At 39.9% G+C, this 21953-nt stretch overlaps 1 protein-coding gene across 1 annotated transcript in view; it reads right to left on the bottom strand.

Moving 5' to 3' along the window:
* Positions 1-10607: 10607 nt before the first annotated feature.
* Positions 10608-21953, bottom strand: part of TDRD5 (tudor domain containing 5) — an 87508-nt gene continuing 76162 nt past the window's right edge. Inside the window, exons 16-17 of the mRNA XM_047752643.1 lie at positions 15446-15656; positions 10608-10960 (exon numbers count right to left, since the gene is read on the bottom strand). Coding sequence (XP_047608599.1) covers positions 10713-10960; positions 15446-15656 — 459 coding nt within the window. The 3' untranslated portion in view covers positions 10608-10712. The remainder of the gene's footprint in view (positions 10961-15445; positions 15657-21953) is intronic.

The raw sequence follows: 21953 nt of genomic DNA, 5'->3' as shown, positions 1-21953 counted from the left end.
CAGGTGACAACAAGCCCATGAAAAAATGCTCAACATCACTGATTATTAGATACATGCAAATCAAAACTACTCTGAGGTACCATCTCACACCAGTCAGAATGGCCGTCATTAATAAGTCCACAAATAACACATGCTGGAGAGGGTGTGGAGAAAGGGAATTCTCCTGCACTGTTGGTGGGAATATAAGCTGGTACAACCACTATGGAGCACAGTATGGTGGTACCTTAGAAAACTATACATAGAACTACCATATGACCCAGCAACCCCACTCTTGGGCATATATCCAGACAAAACTTTCCTTGAAAAAGACACATGCATCTGCTATTCACAGTAGCCAAGACATGGAAACAACCAAATGTCCATCGACAGATGAGTGAATTATGATGTAGTATATATACACAATTGACTACTACTCAGCCATTAAAAAAAAAAATAATAATGCCATCTGAAGCAAAATGGATGAAACTAGAGACTCTCATACTGGGTGAAGTAAGTCAGAAAGACAAACACCATATGATATCACTTATATCTGGAATCTAGTATATGGCACAAATGAACCTTTCCATGGAAAAGATACTCATGGACTTGGAGAACAGACTTGTGGTTGCCAAGGGGGAGAGGGAGGGAATGGGATGGACTGGGAATTTGGGGTTAATAGATGCAAACTATTGCCTTTGGAATGGATAAGCAATGAGATCCTGCTGTATAGCACTGGGAACTATGACTAGTCACTTATGATGGAATATGAAAATGTGAGAAAAAAGAATGTATGCATGTATGTGTGACTGGATCACCTTGTTGTATAGTAGAAAATTGACAGAACACTGTAAACCAGCTATAATGGAAAAAATTAAAATCATTATTAAAAAAAAATTCATCTCAGAAGAACAAAGTACTTAGCTTTTATTTTTATTTTTTGCTTTTTAGGGATGCACCCATGGCATATGGAGGTTCCCAGGCTAGGGGTCGAATTGGAGCTACAGCTGCCGGCCTACACTACAGCTGCAGCAACACCAGATCCGAGCCTCATCTGAGAGCAATGCTGGATCCTTAACCCACTGAATGAGGCCAGGGATGGAACCCACAACCTCATGGTTTCTAGTCAGATTGGTTTTCGCTGCACCAAAACAGGAACTCGCATACTTAGCTTTTAAAACAAAACGGATTTTTAAAAATCCAGCTTTGTGAAATTCCCTTCACCAAATCTACTCGGGGACGTAATTCAGGTAGAGAAATCCTGGATTTATAATCCCCAAATTAAAACTCCCACGAGGTTTTCACATACTATGTTTGCTCCTGCAGTCCCAACTGAGCAGCTGTCCCGAAAGCTCAGCTGTGTCCGGTCTGGAGGGAAAGCCTGGGAGGCATCACCAACAAAGCCTTAGCTGATGCCTTTTGTGACACCAGCCCACTCCAACTCTCCTACACAGACTCCTTCCAAAGACGGCAGGAAATTCAGTTTTGTTAAGGTTTCCCATCAGGGTTCCCAACTGTATTAGTTTATCTTGTTGAGTCAAAATAAAATAACTGGTTAACAAATAGCAAAAGAAGACAGTTACTGCTGGCTCCAGGGTTGGGCATGTCCCTTCAAAACTTGCCATGTTGCTGTAGCACTTGGTTCTTGCTGAGAGAAGAAAGAAAAGCCACCACAACTCAAGCATGATATCACTTTATAATGTTCCGTGGGAAAATGCCACCAGGGGGTATAAAAGAACCAGGGATTTAGATATCAGATAATCACATTAAGACCAGCTTGGGGGAAATGCAGAGTTGCTAGTCAATGAGGTTAAAACCTCGGTAACGAAAGATCAGTTTTAGGGATCTGCTGAACAGCATTGTGCCCACAGCTCACAATACTGTAGTGTGCACCTGAAAAGTCTGTTTAGAGGGCAGATCTCCAGTGAAACATCCTTACCTTTAAATAAATATTAAAACAAAATTTCCAGTAGTCAATCACTACCCTACTTATTTAAAATAAAAAAAGACTTTCTAACACAAGAGCTCTGCACTCCTTATTCCCACGCTAGTACCGCCAAGGGATACAACCCTCTTGTCTGTCACAGCGGCTCACATCTCTGTGAGTGGGAGGGCAAGGAGGGGGTGGCAGACGGTGGGCTCCGTCAGAATGAGACAAGGGACGAGGAAATGGGCAGGCAGGAGCAGATAGCAGGCTCCTCTCACCTTTCCCTTCAGAGCCAGCACTTAATTTTTTTTCTTTAGGGCCACACCCACGGCATATGGAAGTTCCCAGGCTGGGGGCTGAATCAGAGCTACACCTGCCAGCCTATGACACAGCCACAGCAACATAGGATCCCAGCCACATCTGCAGCCTACACCGCAGCTCACAGCAACTCGGGATCCTTGACCCACTGGGTGAGGCCAGGGATCAAACCTGCATCTTCATTGATACTAATCAGGTTTGTTACCACTGAGCCACGACGGGAACTCCAAGAACCATCATTTTAAACCTTAATGCTTATGGTGAGAAAGGCCATGGCATGTAGTTTTTCTTGTGGTTGGGATTACCCTCCTTGACAGTAGTTCTTGGCCCTTTCTGTTCATTGGAACACCTGAGACGAATAAAACCAGAAGCTCTGGAGGATGATGTGGTCCAAGCCACAGAAGTTTTCAAAAGCTCCTCCAGGTAATTAAACTATAGGGCCCGGCTGACAAATTGGTCCACTTCCTGTGGGCTCCGTAATATTAGTGACGGTCAGTCATGAACATTTTATTTTTCAGGGTGAATCTTTAATTTAACCTCTGCCACTTAACAGGGTTAAAGCCGGTAGCAGTTTCCCTGCTCATTTCTTTTTAGCCGCATTAGTGAACTCTTTAAAAATCACTACACTGAATTCAAAGCAAGAAAACCCTCACAATATGAATCTTCAAAGTCAATATATTCGTTAAAAGAATAAATGGCTGAAAAGTCGTCAAAAACTAAAGAGGTAGTTTTTTTTTTAATTATTTTTTTATTTTCCCAAGAGGTGGTTTTTGGTAAGGACAGCAGATTCTTTGGTGTCTTTCACTTTGCTTTGGCCCTGGAGTCCGTTATTTGGTACACAGTCGCCACGAGCCTGCCTACTCCCTGTCTTTCTCCATCTCTCCCTCTCTCACACAACTCAATTTAGCCTCAACTGAGAGGCCACCAGGAAGTCTGCAAAAGCGATTTATGTCCAACCTAATATATTAACCCTAAAGAACACTTTTTTTTTTTTTCTTTTTACAGGCCGCACCTGCAACTTATGGAAGTTCCCAGGCTAGGGGTTTGAATCGGAGCTGCAGCTGCTGGCCCACACCACAGCCACAACAACACAGGATCTGAGCCATGTCTGCGACCACCGCTCATGGCAACACCAGATCCTTAACCCACTGAGCGAGGCCAGGGATGGAACCCACACCCTCACAGAGACAACGCTGGGTTCGTACCCCACTGAGCCATAACGGGAACTCCGAGAACACTTTTAAATCAATTTCTTTTGATTGATTACTGAACTGGGGTCTGTAATGCTGAAAGGATTTTCTGGAAAATAAGCTGGGAAGTCAGAAGTGTGCCTCCAAGAATAAAGAATGATAAGCTAAAAGGAGCCAATTTGGTATATCAAATTTTTCTGAGAGGAGGCTAAGAAACTGGGCTGCTGAGAAGTGGCAAATATCAAACTCTTTGAAAAAATTTTTTTATTTTGGCACTTTCACAAACCAAACCAGGAAAATAACCCAAATGTGGTTTGTGCAGAAGAATAACCTAGACAAAATACCTCCAAGTCCTTCTACTCAGTTCTCTTACCCAGAGGCTGTGCTCTTCAATTAGAAATGCAAAGTTTAAATGGATTGTGTTTGATTAGACTCTTCCCAGGATAGTCTTCTGTTTAATAAACTTTCAGAATACAGTCTTATAGAAAAAAAGACCATGATTTCAATTGATCTTAATTATATCCTATTCCCTGCCCTGTTTACTCATTCGCTCACTCAGTAAAACTAATTGCACGTCCACCACTGGCCAGAAAAGACATGAAGGTGGCCTGGCCTAAGGCGGCAGCAGTAGCTTTACAGAGAAATAGGACTATATTTAGGAGGTAGAATCTGATGGCCTTTAAGATGGGTTGGATGTGGGATGAAGGGCAGAGAGCAGCCAGGATGGACTCTACTCCTAGGTTTACATCTGAGGCAACTAGTGGATGGTGGCAGACACTAGGGGTGGGGGTGAGGCCAGGAGTAAGACAGCAATTTTCCTGACCCTTTCTGGTTTAAGAACGTGTAAAGTGGGAGTTCCCGTCGTGGCGCAGTGGTTAACGAATCCGACTAGGAACCATGAGGTTGCGGGTTCGGTCCCTTCCCTTGCTCAGTGGGTTGACGATCCAGCGTTGCCATGAGCTGTAAAAAAGACAAAAAAAAAAAAAAAAAGAAAAAAAGAATGTGTAAAGTGGGTTTCAGGAGTCAAGGTCTCCCAGAAAATAGGGAGCAATTTTGTGTGAATGTGCACATTCTGGGGAGACAGTCCTCAGTGTTTGACATTTATTTAAAATAAAGTTAATGACACCCCACCCCCATGAAAGCTTAGGGATCACTGATACAGAGCATATAGAACTTGGGAATTCTTTTTTTTTTTTTTTTGGTCTTTTTGCCTTTTCTAGGGCCGCTCCCGTGGCATATGGAGGTTCCCAGGCTAAGGGTTGAATCGGAGCTGTAGCTGTCAGTCTACACCAGAGCCACAGCAACGTGGGATCCGAGCCAATGCCAGATCCGATCCGTGTCTGCGACCTACACCACAGCTCACGGCAACGCCGGATCCTTAACCCACTGAGCAAGGCCAGGGATCGAACCTGCAACCTCATGGTTCCTAGTCGGATTCGTTAACCACTGCGCCACGATGGGAACTCCTGGAAATTCTGAAACATATATATTCACATCAAACAAATGGTTCTGCCAAGTTGTTCAAGCAAATAGTCTTTAATAAGACTATGTCTCAAGTCTTTATTAGATCTGGTACAAGGACAAGGTAGCATCCGTGAGCATTAATTTCTTTCAACATAGCCGAGAAACTTGAGAGGAATTCCACAGAACTCTAGAATTGACATTGCAAATTGATTTCCACAACATGTGGGATGACTGTAAATCTGAAAAGATTCTAAGCAAAGCCAGTACAGAATGCAGATTTCTTGATAACTACATGAAGTTTGCTAGAATTGATTTGGTTTTAAAATTCACCATTTTTCTCTTAACTCAAGTTTTGAGGCAACTTTGCTGAGCCTCATGAATCTGGGTAAAGTCAACTGTTGGATCTACTCCATGTAGAAACTAAAGACCAAAGGGTTTTGGTGGAATTATGTTTCTGAATCTGAACAGGTTAGCAAAGATATATCTGTATCAGCTGCAGAAAAGGTTGTTGAAGTTTCTGTTTCATGCAACAGAAACAAATCTGACTATTATCCATGAGGATGTAGGTTCTATCCCTGGCCAAACTCAGTGGGCTAAGGATCTGGCATTGCTGTGAGCTGTGGTGTAGGTCACAGACGCAGCTCAGATCCTGTGTTGCTGTGGCTGTGGTGTAGGCTGGCAGCTACAGCTCTGACTCGACCCCTACGCTGGAAACCTCCATGTGTCACAAATGCGGCCCTAAACGGCAAAAAAAAAAAAGTTGTTGAAAATGAGTCAACTTGATCACAAGCAGATGTTCTACTGCCTAAAATGTGAGATTTTTAGAAAGATATTATTATTTAATTACAGCCAAATGTCCCACCCTACTCCTCTCAATTTGCTTCAGGTGGTGGCAACAGCTAAATAGTTGGACTAATGAGATATTCAGGAGGCACAATTGGACCCTGATCAGTACTGAAATGTTATTACTTTTAAAATTTAGAAAAGAAAGGATAAACTTTTGACTCTGGCCCATACCATGTATTTTCCTTCTAAGCAAAGGAAAACAGGTATCCACTAAGAGCAAGGTGTCACGAAGAGGAAATAGGCAACATCCTGTGGGGATATATTTTGCCTGGTGTTATTCTAAATGATACATCCACAGTCTTCTTTGATTGACAGGGGTTGTTATATATATGGTATTAGAAGAAAAACTTTCATTAAAACATACGAATAACCATACTGTAGTAACAGGATGCTTTTGTCAAGGAGTAATTTGTTCAAGGAGGAAATGAATTAGTCTTTGGTGTCTATGGTCCTATGGAATGACAGATTAAGTAAAATTTTGTACCAAACTTCACTCAAATGGAGTTGAGAACCACCTGGAAATAAGCTGCTCCAGGAAGAGGAGCTGCTGCAGCAAAGACCTTGAGAGCGGAATCAGGAAATCAGGAAAGCAACCGAAAGAGTGCTGAATTACAGCCAAAACATGGAATTACCTTGGGTATTCAGTGTGTGCAACGGTCTCAAAAGAGAATTTAAGAAACTGAAAGATGGCTTTATAAGAGTTAGATAGGTTCTCTGTACAAGAGAAAGAAAACAAGTCTTTGAAATATGGCTGCCGGATACTTAAGAAGAGGCTCCAGGGTGAATGAATTTCCAACCTCCTGGAATAAAAGCATTTATCTACAATATAGCAAAGGTTTACAAAGGCCAAAGTATCTGAAAAACAAAGAGTTTGTGCCAAAAATGAAGACAAATATTTCAGTAGAGAAGAACATCAGATCTTTGTTTTCAGAACTGCACAAGGAAATTTTGTACTTTACTCAACTAAGTTCTTATGGGTCACATATTTAAGTGAAACTTACATTCCTGCAGAATCATCACAACCAAAGCTACCCAAAAATGCATCTAAACATTTTTGACAAAACAAATTCCAACTTCAATAATATTTAAATAAATCAAACCAAAGGCAGTTACAAACTCCAAAGATAAGGCTAATCACAATTTTTTGATCCCAGTAACTTCCCATTAGCTCTGTAACAAGTTTAGAGGGCACATATAATATCATATTTTCATTTCCTCATCAAATTGTTTACCTAAGTCACACCAAGAAATAATAATCAAGTAAACGATGTTTCCTATGATCATCTTCCCAGACGTTTTAAAAAACATTTTAAAAAATTTTAATGGAAATATAAAACAAGGCTTGTACTGAACAGAAAAATAAAAGCACTTCCTACAATCTATGCTTATAACCAAGAAAATTTCACTGCGAATAAATTCTCTACCAACATTTGGGGTTGGTCAAACACCCAATTTCATATGAAAAGTGGCACATGATGATCTAATACTAGAGAAGTTTTCCACTGAGAAGCTGAAACGATTTGTGTCTCCATGGTTAGGAAGAGAAGAGTTTAAAGTACTCTGGTTCCAACAGGCCAATGACACCAAAAAGTGACTAGGCTGACTGGTGACTAAATGAGACAAATGACACCTAACTGTTAGCAACAGGGCTATGTTCAAAGCACATGGACAAATTTAGCTGATATCCACCTTGGCTGGCATCTTGGAAAAACATCAAGATCCGAATGGGCTCTAGAAAATGAAATCTTGCAAATGTCTTAGTGGTGGCCCCTGCAAAATTAGGAATAACTGTAGCACTGCATATATAAATACGATGAATTTAATTCTGAACAGACATCAGAAGTTCGTGAGAAAGGTCTTTCTACCTAGTATAAATGTTAACAGGAAGCCTCAGAAAGACTTCTCTCTAAGATTTTAATTTCTTACCCCTGAAGAGGCCCCCTTTCAGAGTCTACAGCTGTAGAACTGGCCACTGTTATTACAGCTATATCCACATTCAAGAGCATGAAATCTTTGTAAATCAATCCCTCTCCTCGCCAATGCCAGGGGTTGATCAGCTGTCTATCAGAACCAGCATTCCTTTGGACTTACCTACCAAACCATATCTTCTGGCATCAAATCATCCACCCAAGTTGGAGTTGCCCTATTTTCCTGTGGAAAGGGTGCTGAACTAGGAGTGACATGGGAGACACAGGAATGTCTGCTGTGTGATCATCTGCAAGTCAGTCTTTCTAGGCTTCAAATTTCCTCATCTGAGATCCCTTCCAGAACAAAAGTCCACAGTTCTAAGTCTTTAGCTTAGACAGAGTCTGGCTGCAGACAGAAGTCTCTAGTTATGCCGAGGACTTGAAATGGACAACTGGTATCTCAAATGTGTGAGAGTGAGAGGGAAAAGGCACAGCTCATTGCAACAGGAATGGCCCTCTTTTGTGTTTGGATGGGAGAGGGGGTATTGGATACAAGCCACTGGAATCACAACCTGAGTGGCTAACAGTAAAGCCGCTTCTTTTTCCTCCCTACGAGCTTACTACCAGGATTTTCATGTGTGTTCTCACCCCCATTCCCTCACACACACCTCAGGCTCCCATACCCAGTCAGCAATTCTTAAGGCCCTCCACTACTGCTAACAGCTCCTTAACACCAAAAGTGTGGGGAGGGAGGGCTGTTCTATGCGTAGCAGATGTCAACCCATCTTTTGACAATATAATTAACCCTTAATTATGACCAGCTCCCAATCTTTTGAATACTTCTTATGCCTATTCCTGCCCATACACAGAAACCTATTTACTCACTTTCAATTCATCTATTAAATGTGTCTGTTGCCTTGAGCTATTTCAGTTAAATACCAAAGCCCACCTTTTGGGAGAAGACAGGGAAACAGACTGGCAGATTGGCCGCCCTAGTCAAAGACAAAGAGTCAAAATGTACAAGCCTCTCAAAGATTCATTCTTAGGGAAAAAAAAAAAAAGATTCATTCTTCACTCTGCTAATTCAAATAGGATGTTAACTATTCAATACTAAATAGGCTCCTTTCAAAGAGTGCTGACACTCATTAGTTTGAGATAGCTCCGTCTAAATGATCCTCTATCCGGCTATTTGTAAAGAACAGGATTCTGAAAGAGCCTTCGCACAGTGATTCCATAATCCCTATCTAACTGGCAATGTGTAAAATTAGATGTTGTCACATTACCCAATGTTAATACAGTTCTTACTGGTAGTTTTGTGCTACTATAGAGAGGGTTATAGCTTGATGTACTAAACATGTAAATACTGCTTCTACTAGATTCACTTCCAGAAACCCAGTGAATGTACATCTGGAGAAGTGAAGGATATTACCCACACTTAAAATTCTGAGAAGCATCATCCAAAACGAAGTTTCTTCTTTAGACACAAAATGTGGATAATTACCCAAACTTATATGAAAAACAGAGCTTTGCCAGTTCATATCTCAGTTGAGTGTCATGCCTGACATTTAATGGTCATGTGGTATCTAAGTGTTCATTGACCCTCCATATAGCTCTTCAAGTGTTTTCTCCAACAAAGATGTCAGATATAAAGTCACAGAAACCCAAATGAAAATTTTACTCTGCCTGGGTCAATTACCAACGATGTCTCCAGATTTTTTTTTTGGGGGGGGGAGGTGTCAATTAGCGTATCATCACTTTTATAGATATCCTGGAATTAAAGGTGAACATGAATTTTTAAATTGTACTGCGTTAAACAGGATTTCTCTAAGATTTTAAAATCACAACACTCAGGAGTTAGACTTTGGGTGTAACTTTGTCTCATGATCACTTCATTTTAAGAAAGAAATTGCAACCACTAAACTGTACATTTAAATGCACTCTTATGTTTGCTCTTATATCACTCCCTTCCTCAGTGGACATTTTGCTGATCAAGTGAGAAGGAAAGAGAAGATATTCCTTACTGTAGAAGAAGAACAAGGCACTAAGGGCCAGCTCTCCCATTTAGCGCCAAAACAGGAGGCCTTGGAAGAGCGGCTAGAAAGATGAGAACTTAGACATGTGCAGTGTGCTAGTAACGCCTACCTCTTGCTCTGATTTTACCACTAAGAAATGGTTCTGTATGGGATTTCTTAAGTTTGGGGTTAAGTCTGGTATTTTGCCACAAAGAAATCTGTAGCATTCACGTTCTTTAATTTCATCTTTCAGTCTTTTCTTTTCTCTGATGGTTGGTACTATGAGCTAAACAGAATGTCATATAATAAACTGGACTTCGGAAAACAACAAGTCATAAAGGGCTTCCACAATGCCACTATTAAACTACTGTTACATTAAGCCTCCTGGGCATTCTGACCACTACAGAGATGGCCCAGTGAAGTTTCAACAATCCGTCTCTATAATTTTGTTGTTAGTCTTAAAGAAATTGCCTATACTGAAAAAAAAAAAAAAAAGCTTAATTCTTTTACAATGTAAAAGTTTTCACATGACCAAAACTTCTTGGTGTGGATTTTCTTACTGATCTCAGTATTCCAGAGAAATTATAATGGTAAAGATTGGAACCCTAGATTCTCTCTATGATAAAGAAGTTTTCAAATGAGAAAAAGCAGCCTTAAATTCAGACACCTTTTTTTCTGGGGATAGGGATGTGAGAATTTTTGTCTTACTAAATATGGATCATGAAAACAGTAGTTTTTCAGTTTACATTTAACAGTCATGATATACACAAGCAAAACATTTACAGAAACTTAAAAAAACCTAAAAACTCTTTTAAATTACTACACTGAACAAAGGTGAACAAAACTATACAGAATAATGAACATCAATAAGAACGAAAATTAACATTAAACATTAATGCTTACACAAGAAAGGAGACTGCCAGCATAATTAAGCTAAGAAAGAGTCACGCAGAAAGACAAAGGCATCAACTATCAAAATACGATTTTGTCTCAATACCTCCTTCTTATTTTGGCCTGGGAAGTCACCCCATCCTAAGTATCTGATTTATTTTTTCCTCCCCTCCTCCCTCCCTCATGCTTCCATCCTTTTCACACTGGGGTACCAGTGGAGGAGGCTCCTGGATGTGGCTAACCGTGCAGCAGCTCCTAAGGCAGCAGTGGCTGTACTTCGAGGAATGTAGAGCTTCTGAGAAATCTGGTGCTCAGGAGACAAAATCAAAGAGAGCTGGTCCATGGCTCCCTGACTCTTATCTTTGAACACTGTAATAGCATGGCTACTAGAAAAATCTTCATTCTTTAGGCTCTCTGGAGAGCTTTCCACTGAAAAAGAAAGAAAACACAGGTCTTTTCAAGAGGTTCTCATACTCACTGCCTTCTCTCTCCTATTTTAGACCTTTACCGATCCTTGTTACAATCATCTTCTGTTAGGTGGTAACAACCATCAAGGGCAAATCTGAGAGAATGAGACTCGGAAACCAGTCAACAAATGGAAAGGAAAAGAGGATGGGAAAATCGTGCACTGAGACAAAATGAATTCTTGTCAGGATGAGGGCAAAGAGGAGAGGACAAAACATGTACTTATGAACAAGGAAGGGAAGATCTCTTTCTAGGACATTGTAAAATAAACAGGATAGAATTCCAATTCCAATTCCAGGGAAGAATCCTTACGTTCCCCTATTTCCTTCTAGCAGTGAGTAAAATGGTGTCTGATGGGTATTTTCTATTGCCAAAGTGGTTCCAATTCCAAGTCTGCCAGGGTAAAAACAAAACTGACCAAGACTGTGCTTGCTAAGAAATTCCAAAAACTAATTATCAGCCATAAAAAGAATTCCTTGGGAATTAGTTTAACTAAGAAGGAAGAATCTTTTAAATGAAATAAATTGCTGGGAACTCCAATGAGAGTTCCTAATGGCTAAAGAAGGGGATACTAGGCTTCCACATGTGTTCTCTAGAGCAGGGCTACTGAGAAACTGGCCTATGAATTGTCATCTGCCTACAAGGAGAGAAAGAGCCTTTGCCAGAATCTAAGCCAACAACTGCTTCCTTCAAGAAAGTCCTGCTTTAGGGGGAAAAAAAAATGTGAGATAAAAACAATGTGCTATTTCGTTGTCCATCATCACAAATGCTTCACTGACTAGTACCAGTAAGCTGACTACATTTTGAGCATTTTTTTTTTTTTAAGGGCCGCGTCCACAACATATGGAAATTCCCAGGCTAGGGGTCAAATCAGAGCTGTAGTTGCTGGCCCACACCATAGCCTCAGCAACATGGGATCCGAGCAACCTCTGTGACCTACACCATAGGCTCACGGCAGTACTGGGTCCTTAACCCACTGAGCGAGGCCAGGGATCGAATCCTCCGTCCTCATGGATACTAGCTGGGAACCCTGAGCCACAATGGGAACTCCTAACTACATTTTGAAAAGCACTGCTCTAGACTTAAAATCACAGATTTCAAAAGAATCGAGAGAAAAAGCAGGCATAGGCCAATATTTTATTCACCTTTGTATCTTTAGTATCTCGCACAGAGCATGTGGCATATGCGCCATACATTTATGTGATAAATTATGCTAAGGAGGATTTGACAGGATATTATAAAAAGTAAAACTCTGACCACAAGACTACCATTAATGCCCACTAGAGCGGAAAAGAGATGGTGAGTTTTAATGAAATAATGGGACTTTCTAGGGAGTCTTTGGTGAGCTCAGACTTAAAAAATATGAAATAAGGGACAATGATGAAAGAACTTAAAAAAACAGCAAAAACTTCTGCTTCCAGACATGGTGCTAACTGAACAAGGGTTAAAAAATCACCTCTATTGCTTTAAACAACTAGAAAACTGGAAAAAAATATATGAAACAACAGCTCTCAGACATTGAACAATAAGCTCTAGCTCACAGGACAGTGATCCCTGAGAGACAGGAAACCAATGAAGTGAGCCCTGGAAGTGCCTGAGCTCATGGTCAAGGCAGAGTCCAGGCTGCAGTACAGGGAGGGAGAATCCACAGTGAGGCTGGGGCTAAGAAGACGGAGTCTGGAATTCACAGAGGCCAAGGTGTCTGGAATTTGTGAGTGGAAAGTATAATTGACGAGGTAGCTGCAGAAGGAGCAGAAGCTGGAGACGGCGCAGAGGTCCTTTTGAGTCTCAGGCTGGGTAGTGATCTGGCTCACGCATGTGAGGAAACCACCAAAGCCAGGGAGAAAACCTACCTGAAGGGATTACGCAGAGCAATCACTGCAGGTTATACTAGAGCAAAACAGTTTGTGTTCCCACCAGCTTTAGCATAAAGACCTCATGACACATAGGACATCAAGTCCCATCAATATCCTCAGAAAAGTACAGCCTAGCAGGGCTAAGAGACTACAGGCTTTTCTAAACCCATGTAATGAAACCTAAAATAAACAGAGGAATAACTGAACCAGGTTCAGGTAATTTAATTACACCACCCAATAAATAAATAGATGGGAGGGAGGGAAGGTCAAAGGGAAGGAAGCAGAGGAGGAAAGAATAAAAAGAGATTCAACCAGTAATGTTTATAATTCGGTGTCTCCATCTGTTAAAAAAAATACCAGATATGCAAAGCAAAAAAATATGATTTGTAATCAAGAGAAAGACCAATCAGTAGAGGCCATTCCGAAATGACAGATGACACACACACACAAAAATTTAAAAAAAAAAAAAAGAAGAAGTTCCCATTGTGGCGCAGCAGAAATGAATCCGACTAGGAACCATGAGGTTGCGGGTTCAATCCCTGGCCTCACCCAGTGGGTTAAGGATCCGGCGTTTCCGTGAGCTGTGGTGTAGGTTGCAGACGAGGCTCGAATCTGGCGTTGCTGTGGCTGTGGTGTAGGCTGGCAGCAACAGCTCCAATTCGACCCCTAGCCTGGGAACCTCCATATGCCACAGGTGCAGCCCTAAAAAAACAAAAGACAAAAAAAATTTTTTTAAAAAGAAATGACAGATGACAGAATGCAGAAATGATACATATGCTAGAATCACAAGACAAAGGTATTAAAACAGCTGCCATAAATACTCCAAGTTATTCAAGAGGTGAATGATGAGAATGCTGAGGAGAAAGATGGAAGATATAAAAGAGACCCAAACAAAATCCTAGAGAACTTTGAAGATGAAAAATATGCTGAATAGGAAAGGACATACTAAACCTTGAACAAGAAAAGGTTATATGATACTCGTAGATCAGAAAACTCAATATTGTTAACATGTCACAATTCTTTCCATTGATCTAAAGATTAAAAAAAAAAAATCCCAATAGGAATTTTAGCAGGCTTTCTTTAGAAATTAAGTTAATCCTAAAATTCACATGGAAAATGACCTACAATAGCCACGATTTGAAAAAACCAACTTGTATGATCTTAAGACTTATTATAAAGCTACAGAAATCAAAACAGTGATATAAAGGTAGACAGTACTAATAGAACGTAACAGAAAGCCCAGAAATAGACCCTCACATTACAACCTATTGGCTTTTGACAAAGACACTAAGGCAGTTTAATGGAGAAAGCACAGTCTTTTCAAAAATTATGCTGGAAAAACAATATTTACACATAATCAAAATAAACACGGATCCTTCTATCACACTACATACAAAAATTAACAAATTGGATCACGGACCTAAACATAAGACCTAAAACTATATAACTTTTAATTAATAAAAATGTAAGAGAAAGTCTTATTTACTTGAGTTAGGAAAGATTTCTAAATAAAACACAAAAAGTTCAAACCATAAGAGAAAAAATTAACAAATCTGATTTCATCAAAAGGAAAATTTTTGCTCTCCCAAGGATGCAGTTAAGGAAATGATAAGCCATATAACTGAAAATATTTGTAATACATGTATCTGGCAAAAGTTTTATATCTAGAATAGAGAATAAAAAACACAAGTCCACACAAAAGAGCTGTATGAGAACGCTCATAGCAGCTTCGCTCATAATGGCCCAAATTTGGAAACAACCCACATGTCCATCATCCGATGAACAGATAAACAAATGGTGGCATGTCTGCACAAGCGGGTACTACTCAGCAATAAATAGGAACAAACTCTAGACACTGGCAACAACATCAATGAATCTCTAAAACATTATGCCAAATGAAAGCAGTCAAGACATAAAAACGACACACAGAATTTCTGTTGTGGCTCAGCGGACATGAATCTGGCTAGCATCCATGAGGACTCAGGTTCAATTCCTGGCCTTGCTCAGTGGGTTAAGGATCCAGTGTTGCCATGAACTGTGGTGTAGGTGGCAGATGCGGCTCGGATCCTGCATTGCTGTGGCTGTAGGGCAGGCCAGTCGCTGCGGCTCCAATTTGACCCCCGGCCTGGGAACCTCCATGTGCTGTGGGTGCAGCCCTGAAAAGATAAAAAAAAAAAAAACAAAAAAAAAACAAAAAAAAAACACCACATATTACATGACTCCCTGAATATGAAATTCTAGAAAAGGGGAAGTAACATGCCAAAAGCCAGCAAACCGTGGGCGGGAATAACTGAAAAGGACCACAAAGAAACTTCAGACTGATGGAAATGCTCTATATCATGACTGTGCTGCTGATTACAAGATTGTATACATTTGTCAGGACTCACAGAACTGCACGCTTAAAAACTGACAAATTTCATTGTACATAAACATGACCATTCCCCCAACTGCAGAAAAAAAGGTGTGGCAGAGTGAAAGGGAACAATTGAGCCCAGAAATAACATGAGGACTTAAGACAAACATAAAGGCCAGCATTTATCTGAAAAAGATAAATGAAAATTTTTAGCAACATGGCAACTGCATGTCAGCTTACCTGAACCAGAGTGTTTCTGTGGGGAATTGACCACTGCAGGAGCTGGGCCGAGTGCTGCTGTGGACAGCTGAATTTGCTTTGGCGGAGTCTGAATGCTGCTGGGCTCAAACTGGTCCCCTTCTGCTGAATGCTCTGACTGGATAAGAGAGAGGTAGAACTCCTCCAATTTGGGTAATGTGGAAGACTCCGAGGAACTCTTTAAGTTTGGTTGCTACAGAATGGGGAAAATGGGGCAAAAGCATGAAAAGTAACTGTTAGGATAACAAGAATTAAGTCTATTTTGTTTCCTTACTTATATACAAAAGACAAACATCTTCATACAAAATTAGTAAAACCTCCCCACTTTGAAGAACTTAGATACTTTCCAGAAAACAAGTCCTCTTAGTAACCATTAATTCAAGAAGCATTTATTGAACACATATTATGAGCAAACATGTACTCAGGTCTACCACACACCGCCAAGAAAGTATGGCAGGAAATGAGAGAAATAACATTCACTGACTACTCATTATCAGGCATAGTGCTAGGTTATTGGCATGTGTTTCTTCACTCAAACATCAGATCATTGTTTTAGGCTAGGTGTTGTTATATCTTCTTTATTATGACTTCTTTCACTTAGCATATGCTTTTTATAAGAGGCTAATTAATAAGCAAGTTAGCCAACGTCAACCATAAGTGACAGGCAGAGATGTGAACTCAGGCTGGCGTATGTTCTGCTTCATCACAACACCTCCCAGTGAAGATGGTCCCTGTTCCTTAGGAGCTCAGATGCTCAGCTAGGGAAACAGTGCATGTGCTGCAGGTGGCCATGAAGGAGGCATTAACTGCATTCTGCAGCATGAAAACACACTAGGACAACACAAAGGACTTAAAGGGAGACTCCTCAGAAGGTGTGACAAAATGGAGTACTAAGAATCAGAATTTGAGAGAAAAATATGAATTTCCCAAGAAAAGATTCAATTGGGGCTAAAGTGAATAAGCGCCAAATTTTAACCAATAGAGCCTATACCCTACCACAGAGTCACTACTGAAATAGGTACAGTCTACAGTGACTTAGAGCACTTATCTTTTACGCTGTTAACCAGCCTTAACATGACCAGGTGGGTCCCACCAGGAGCAGTCCATAACAAACCCCCCTAAGTGGCTTCTGGCCTGGGATCTATCTAGAGTAAACTGAAACAAAAATTACATAAACAGAAAATATGGCTTTATGTTTCTTTAGGCTCATGCAGTAGACATTTAATATCAGTCGGTGTTCTTTTGAATTCCTTTTTTCTTCCATGACAAAACTCTTGTTCATTTTCAAACTTGGCTGGCACAGATGAGACTTACAATTATGTTATATACAAATGGCTGTGTATGCGTGCCCCCCTTTTTGGCAGCAAAAATGAAAACTCTAAAATTCCACAAACTATCCTACCATACAATATGCTACTGTAGGAAAGCAAAGGCCTAGATTCAATTTTTTTGCTTAGTTTATGTAACTCACATGTATTTGTCAGTTATCCTATAAGTTTTTTTCTCACTTAAAATGAAGTTCTTTCATTACTGATTCAGTGATAATTAAGAAACATTAACATGATAAACTTTTAGAGCTGGAAAGATCACTGGTCCAAATCAGTATGTGCAGACAGATAAGCTGAGACTCCAAAAGCCAACTTCTTCAAACTTGTGGTAAAGAATAAGCCCTAGATTACAGAACTCCCAGACAAAAGCTTACTGCTGCCTATCTTCAGTAGTTTAATAACAATCAAAATCAGAAACAATTTTCTAAAAGCACTTTTTTCTTCCCTGACAAATATGATTTTGAAGAAAGACAAATTGTTAAAACATATATATATATATATATATATATATATATATATATATATATATATTTTTTTTTTTTTTGGTTCTTTTGCCATTTCTTGGGCCGCTCCCGTGGCATATGGAGGTTCCCAGGCTAGGGGTCTAATTGGAGCTGTAGCCACCGGCCTACACCATAGCCACAGCAACGTGGGATCTGAGCTGCGTCTGCAACCTACACCACAGCTCACAGCAACGCCGGATCATTAACCCACTGAGCAAGGTCAGGGACCGAACCCGCAACCTCATGGTTCCTAGTCGGATTCGTTAACCACTGCGCCACGACGGGAACTCCTAAAACATATTTAAGATGCATTCTGACAGCTTTTCACTCTGAAAAAAGAACACAGGTGAATGTCTTCTAAATACGTATGCCACTTTGAAAGCAAGGACCTGTAACCAGTTTAATCACTGAACTGAAGGGCAAGTCTCTTCCTCCAAACAGTGGTTTAGAGCCTTGCTGCTCCAAGTCTCATTTACTGTCAAGCAGCTTCAGCATCTTGTAAGACATGCAGAACCTCAGTCCCCAACCTGTATCTGCTCAATCAGAACCTGTATTTTCACAAGATTCTCAGGTGATCTGTGTGAACATTATAGTTTGGGAAGCACTGCTCTACCAGATTTATCCCTTTGTAGTCATCAATGACTGACTCCCTCAAAGTTGTCAGAAAATGTACTTTTATGTAACTAGAGATGAGCAGATTTTCAAGAAACATGTTCATGATTTCTGAAACATTAACAGATGTAATCAAAAGCATAATCCCACACTACAATACCATAAAACTTCATGCCCACTAGGATGGCTATAATTTAAAAAACATGTAAGTGTATGTTATATTTGTTATATTACATATATTATAACAAGCGTTGGCAAAGATATGAACAAACTGGAACATTTATATTGCTGGTGGGAATGTAAAATGGTGCAACTGCTTGGAAAAGTATGGCAATTCCTCAAAACACTAAACACAGAGTTACCAAAGGACCTAGCAATTCTACTCTTGGAAAACTGACAACATATGTCGACATAAAAACACACACACAAATGTCACAGCAGCATTATTCATAATAGTGAAAAAACCGACACAACTCAAATGTCCATCAGCTGATGTATGGACAAACAAAACATGGTCAATCATACAATGGATTATTCAGCTATAAAAAGAAGAAAGGTACTGATATGTGCTATAACATGATAAAACTTGAAAATATCATGCTAAGAAGACATAAAATTCTACATGGAGTTCCTGCTGTGGTGCAGTGGGTTAAGAATCAGACTACAGTGGCTCAGGTCACTGCAGGGGAGGCATGGGTTCGATCCTCAGCCTGGTACAGTGGTTAAAAGATCTGTCATTGCTCAGATTCAATCCCTGGCCTGGGAACTTCCATGTGCCATATGTGCATCCGTAAAAAAGCAAAAATTAAAAATAAATTTTTTTTTTAAAAAGACCACATATTGTACGGATTCCAATTTATGAAATGCCGTTAACAATTCTTTGGGGGGGCAATGAAAATGTTCGGAAATTTTTTTTTGTCTTTTTGCCATTTTTTGGGCCGCTCCCACAGCACATAGAGGTTCCCAGGCTAGGGGTTGAATCGGAGCTGTAGCCACAGCAACGTAGGATCTGAGCCATGTCTGTGACCTACACCACAGCTCACAGCAATGCTGGATCGTTAACCCACTGAGCAAGGGCAGGGGCCGAACCCACAACCTCACAGTTCCTAATCAGATTCGTTAACCATTGAGCCACGACAGGAATTCCTGTTCAGAAATTCTTATGGTGACAGATGCACAACATGCTACTAAACTAGTGAATATACTAAAATCAATTGAGTTGTACAATTTAAATGGGTGAACCGTATGGTATGTAAATTAGATATTGATTAAGCTGAGGAGATAAAGGATGGGGTCTGAGCTTCACAAAGGTGGAGGGGCTGACAACTCCTCAGGCATTCAGCTGAAATCTCCAAAGAATCATGCTTTAGGAGTAAGAGCCACATCTAAGGAGTAAGGACAAAAGTGAAATAGAGCAGTATCAACGAAACCTAAACCAAGCCCCAATATAAGGGGACTGTCTCGTACCCGCCAGCACAAGACAACCAAACCCTCCTTGGAGGAAGACAATCATCCAGGGCCTCTGCAATTTTTTATCCATAATGTCCATCAATGAATTAAAAAGAAACATGAGGAGTTCTCACTGTGGCACAGTAGGTTAAGGATCCAGTGTTTTCTCTGCAGTGGTTCTGGTTTGATCCCTGGCCCGGCACAGTGAATTCGGGATCCAGCACTGCCACAGCTGTGCCATAGTTCACAGCTGTGGCTTGGATTTGATCCTTGGCCCAGGAACTTTGATATGCCACAGGCATGGCCAAAAAAGAAAAAAAAGAAACATGAGGTATCCTCCCTCTATGCGCCCGCCCCACCACTCTGAATGCCAAAAAGAGGATCAAATGACAAGATCAAATAGAGGAAAAAAACAGTACGAACACACCCAAAGGTGATTCAGATGTTGAAATTAGCTGAAAAAGACATTAAAACAACTATGAGTAACACGTTCAAGAAAATGGAAGTGATAGAAAAATTGATGAAAATACGGAGAATTTAAACAGAGAATTGGAACCTATTAAAAAATTAAATGAATATTCTAGAACTGAAAAATATTGTTTGAAATTAAGAGCTCAATGTGTGGATTTAATAGCAGACTGGATCCTGTAGAAGGCAGGATTAGTGCACTGGAAAAATTAATATAAAAGTCACTATTAAAAAAAAAAAGGCTGTGAACGAGAAATCAGAGCCCAGTAGGTATGTAGGACTCAGCCAAAAGTTTTAATGTATGTATAACTGAAATGCCAGCAGGGAGGAGAGAGATCATGAGGCAGAAGCAGTGTCTGACTAGATAAATGGGCCAGAATTTTCTAAAACTGATAAAGGGTATCAATCTTCTGATACAATAAGCTCAAGGACCCAAAAGCAGAATAAATCCAAAGGAAATAACATCAAGATATATAATTATTAAATAGCTGGAAACAAAGAAACACAAATCTTCAAAGAAACCAGAAGAGGAAAAAAAAAAAAAAAAAAGACATACCTTCAAAGGAACAACGATAACTGACAGCTGGTAATTCAACACAAGCCAGAACACAAAGGAATAACATCTTCAAAGGGTTGAGGGAAAAAAGTGTCAACCTAAAATGCAACACTCAGAGAGAATATCCATCAAAAAGGAAGATTAAAATAAAAAACACAGTAAATTAAAAAACATACACCTGAATAACTAATGGGCCAAAAAAGGTAAATGGGAAATATTTTGACATAAATAAAAATGGAAACAAAATTTATGGGAGGCAGCAAAAGAATATAAGAGGGATGTCTCTAGGAATAAAGCATAAAAGATACATTTAAAAAGGAATAAAGATTTCAAATGAACAAGCCAACTTTAGACCTTAAGGAACTAGAAAAAGAACAAACTAAGACCAAAGTTAGCAGAAGATAGGAAATATTAAAAATTAGGGCATAAATAAATAAAATACAGAACAGAAAAAAAATCAATGAAACCAAGAGTTGGTTTTTTGAAAATACAAGCAAAACTTACGAACACTTAGCTAGATGAATGAAGAAAAAAAAGGACAAATAATATCAGAAAAGAATGAGTTCCCATTGTGGCTCAGTGAGTTGAGAACTCGACTAGTATCCATGAGGATGCAGGTTCCATCCCTGGCCTCCCTCAGTGGGTTAAGGGTCCAGCATTGCAGTGAGCTGCAGCTTAGGTCACAGACATGGCTTGGACCTGACATTGCTGTGGCTATGGCACAGGCCTGCAGCTGCAGTTCTGATTCAACCCCTAGCCTAAGAACCTCCACATGCTGCAGGTGTGGTCCTAAAAATAAAAAAAAAAATTTAATAATAAAAAAATGAAAGACTATTACAAATAATTGTGCACAAACTAGATAACATGAAAGAAATGAATAAATTCTTACAAACATACAATCTTCTGAGACTGGAAGACATATTGAAAATAGAAAATGGAAAGGAAGAAATAGAAAATCTGAATAGACATATTACTGGTAATGAAATTAAATCAGTAAAACCTCTCAACAAAGAAAAACCCAAGATAAGATGGCTTAACTGGTGAAATCTACCAAACATTTAAAGAATAATTAATACCAATCCTTCTCAAAGTCTTCCAAAAACTGAAGAGGGAACATTCCCAAATTTATTTTATAAGGCCAGCTTTTCCCTGATACCAAAGATAAAGACAGTACAAGATAAGAAAACTACAGGCTAATATTCCTGATGAACACAGACACAAAAATTCTTCTTTTTTTTTTTTTGGTCTTTTTTTAGGGCCTCACTTGCAGCATATGGAGGTTCCCAGACTAGGGGTCGAATCAGAGCTATGGCTGCTGGCCTACACCACAGCCACAGCAATGCCAGATCCTTAACCCACTGAGTGAGGCCAGGGATCAAGCCCTCAACCTCATGGTTCCTAGTCAGATTCATTTCCACTGCACCATGAGGGGAACTCCAGACACAAAAATCCTTAACAAAACACTAGCTAACAATCCAAATACAATAGCACAATTAAAAGAATCATACAGAATCACCAAGTAGAATATACCCCTGAAGTGCAAGGGTGGTTTGATATATAAAAATCAATTAATG

The sequence above is a fragment of the Phacochoerus africanus genome, chromosome 11, assembly GCF_016906955.1.
Source record: "Phacochoerus africanus isolate WHEZ1 chromosome 11, ROS_Pafr_v1, whole genome shotgun sequence".
In the NCBI taxonomy this organism is placed as follows: domain Eukaryota; kingdom Metazoa; phylum Chordata; class Mammalia; order Artiodactyla; family Suidae; genus Phacochoerus; species Phacochoerus africanus.
The sequence above is the reverse complement of the archived record's forward strand: the minus strand, read 5'-3'. Positions and strand labels throughout refer to the sequence as shown.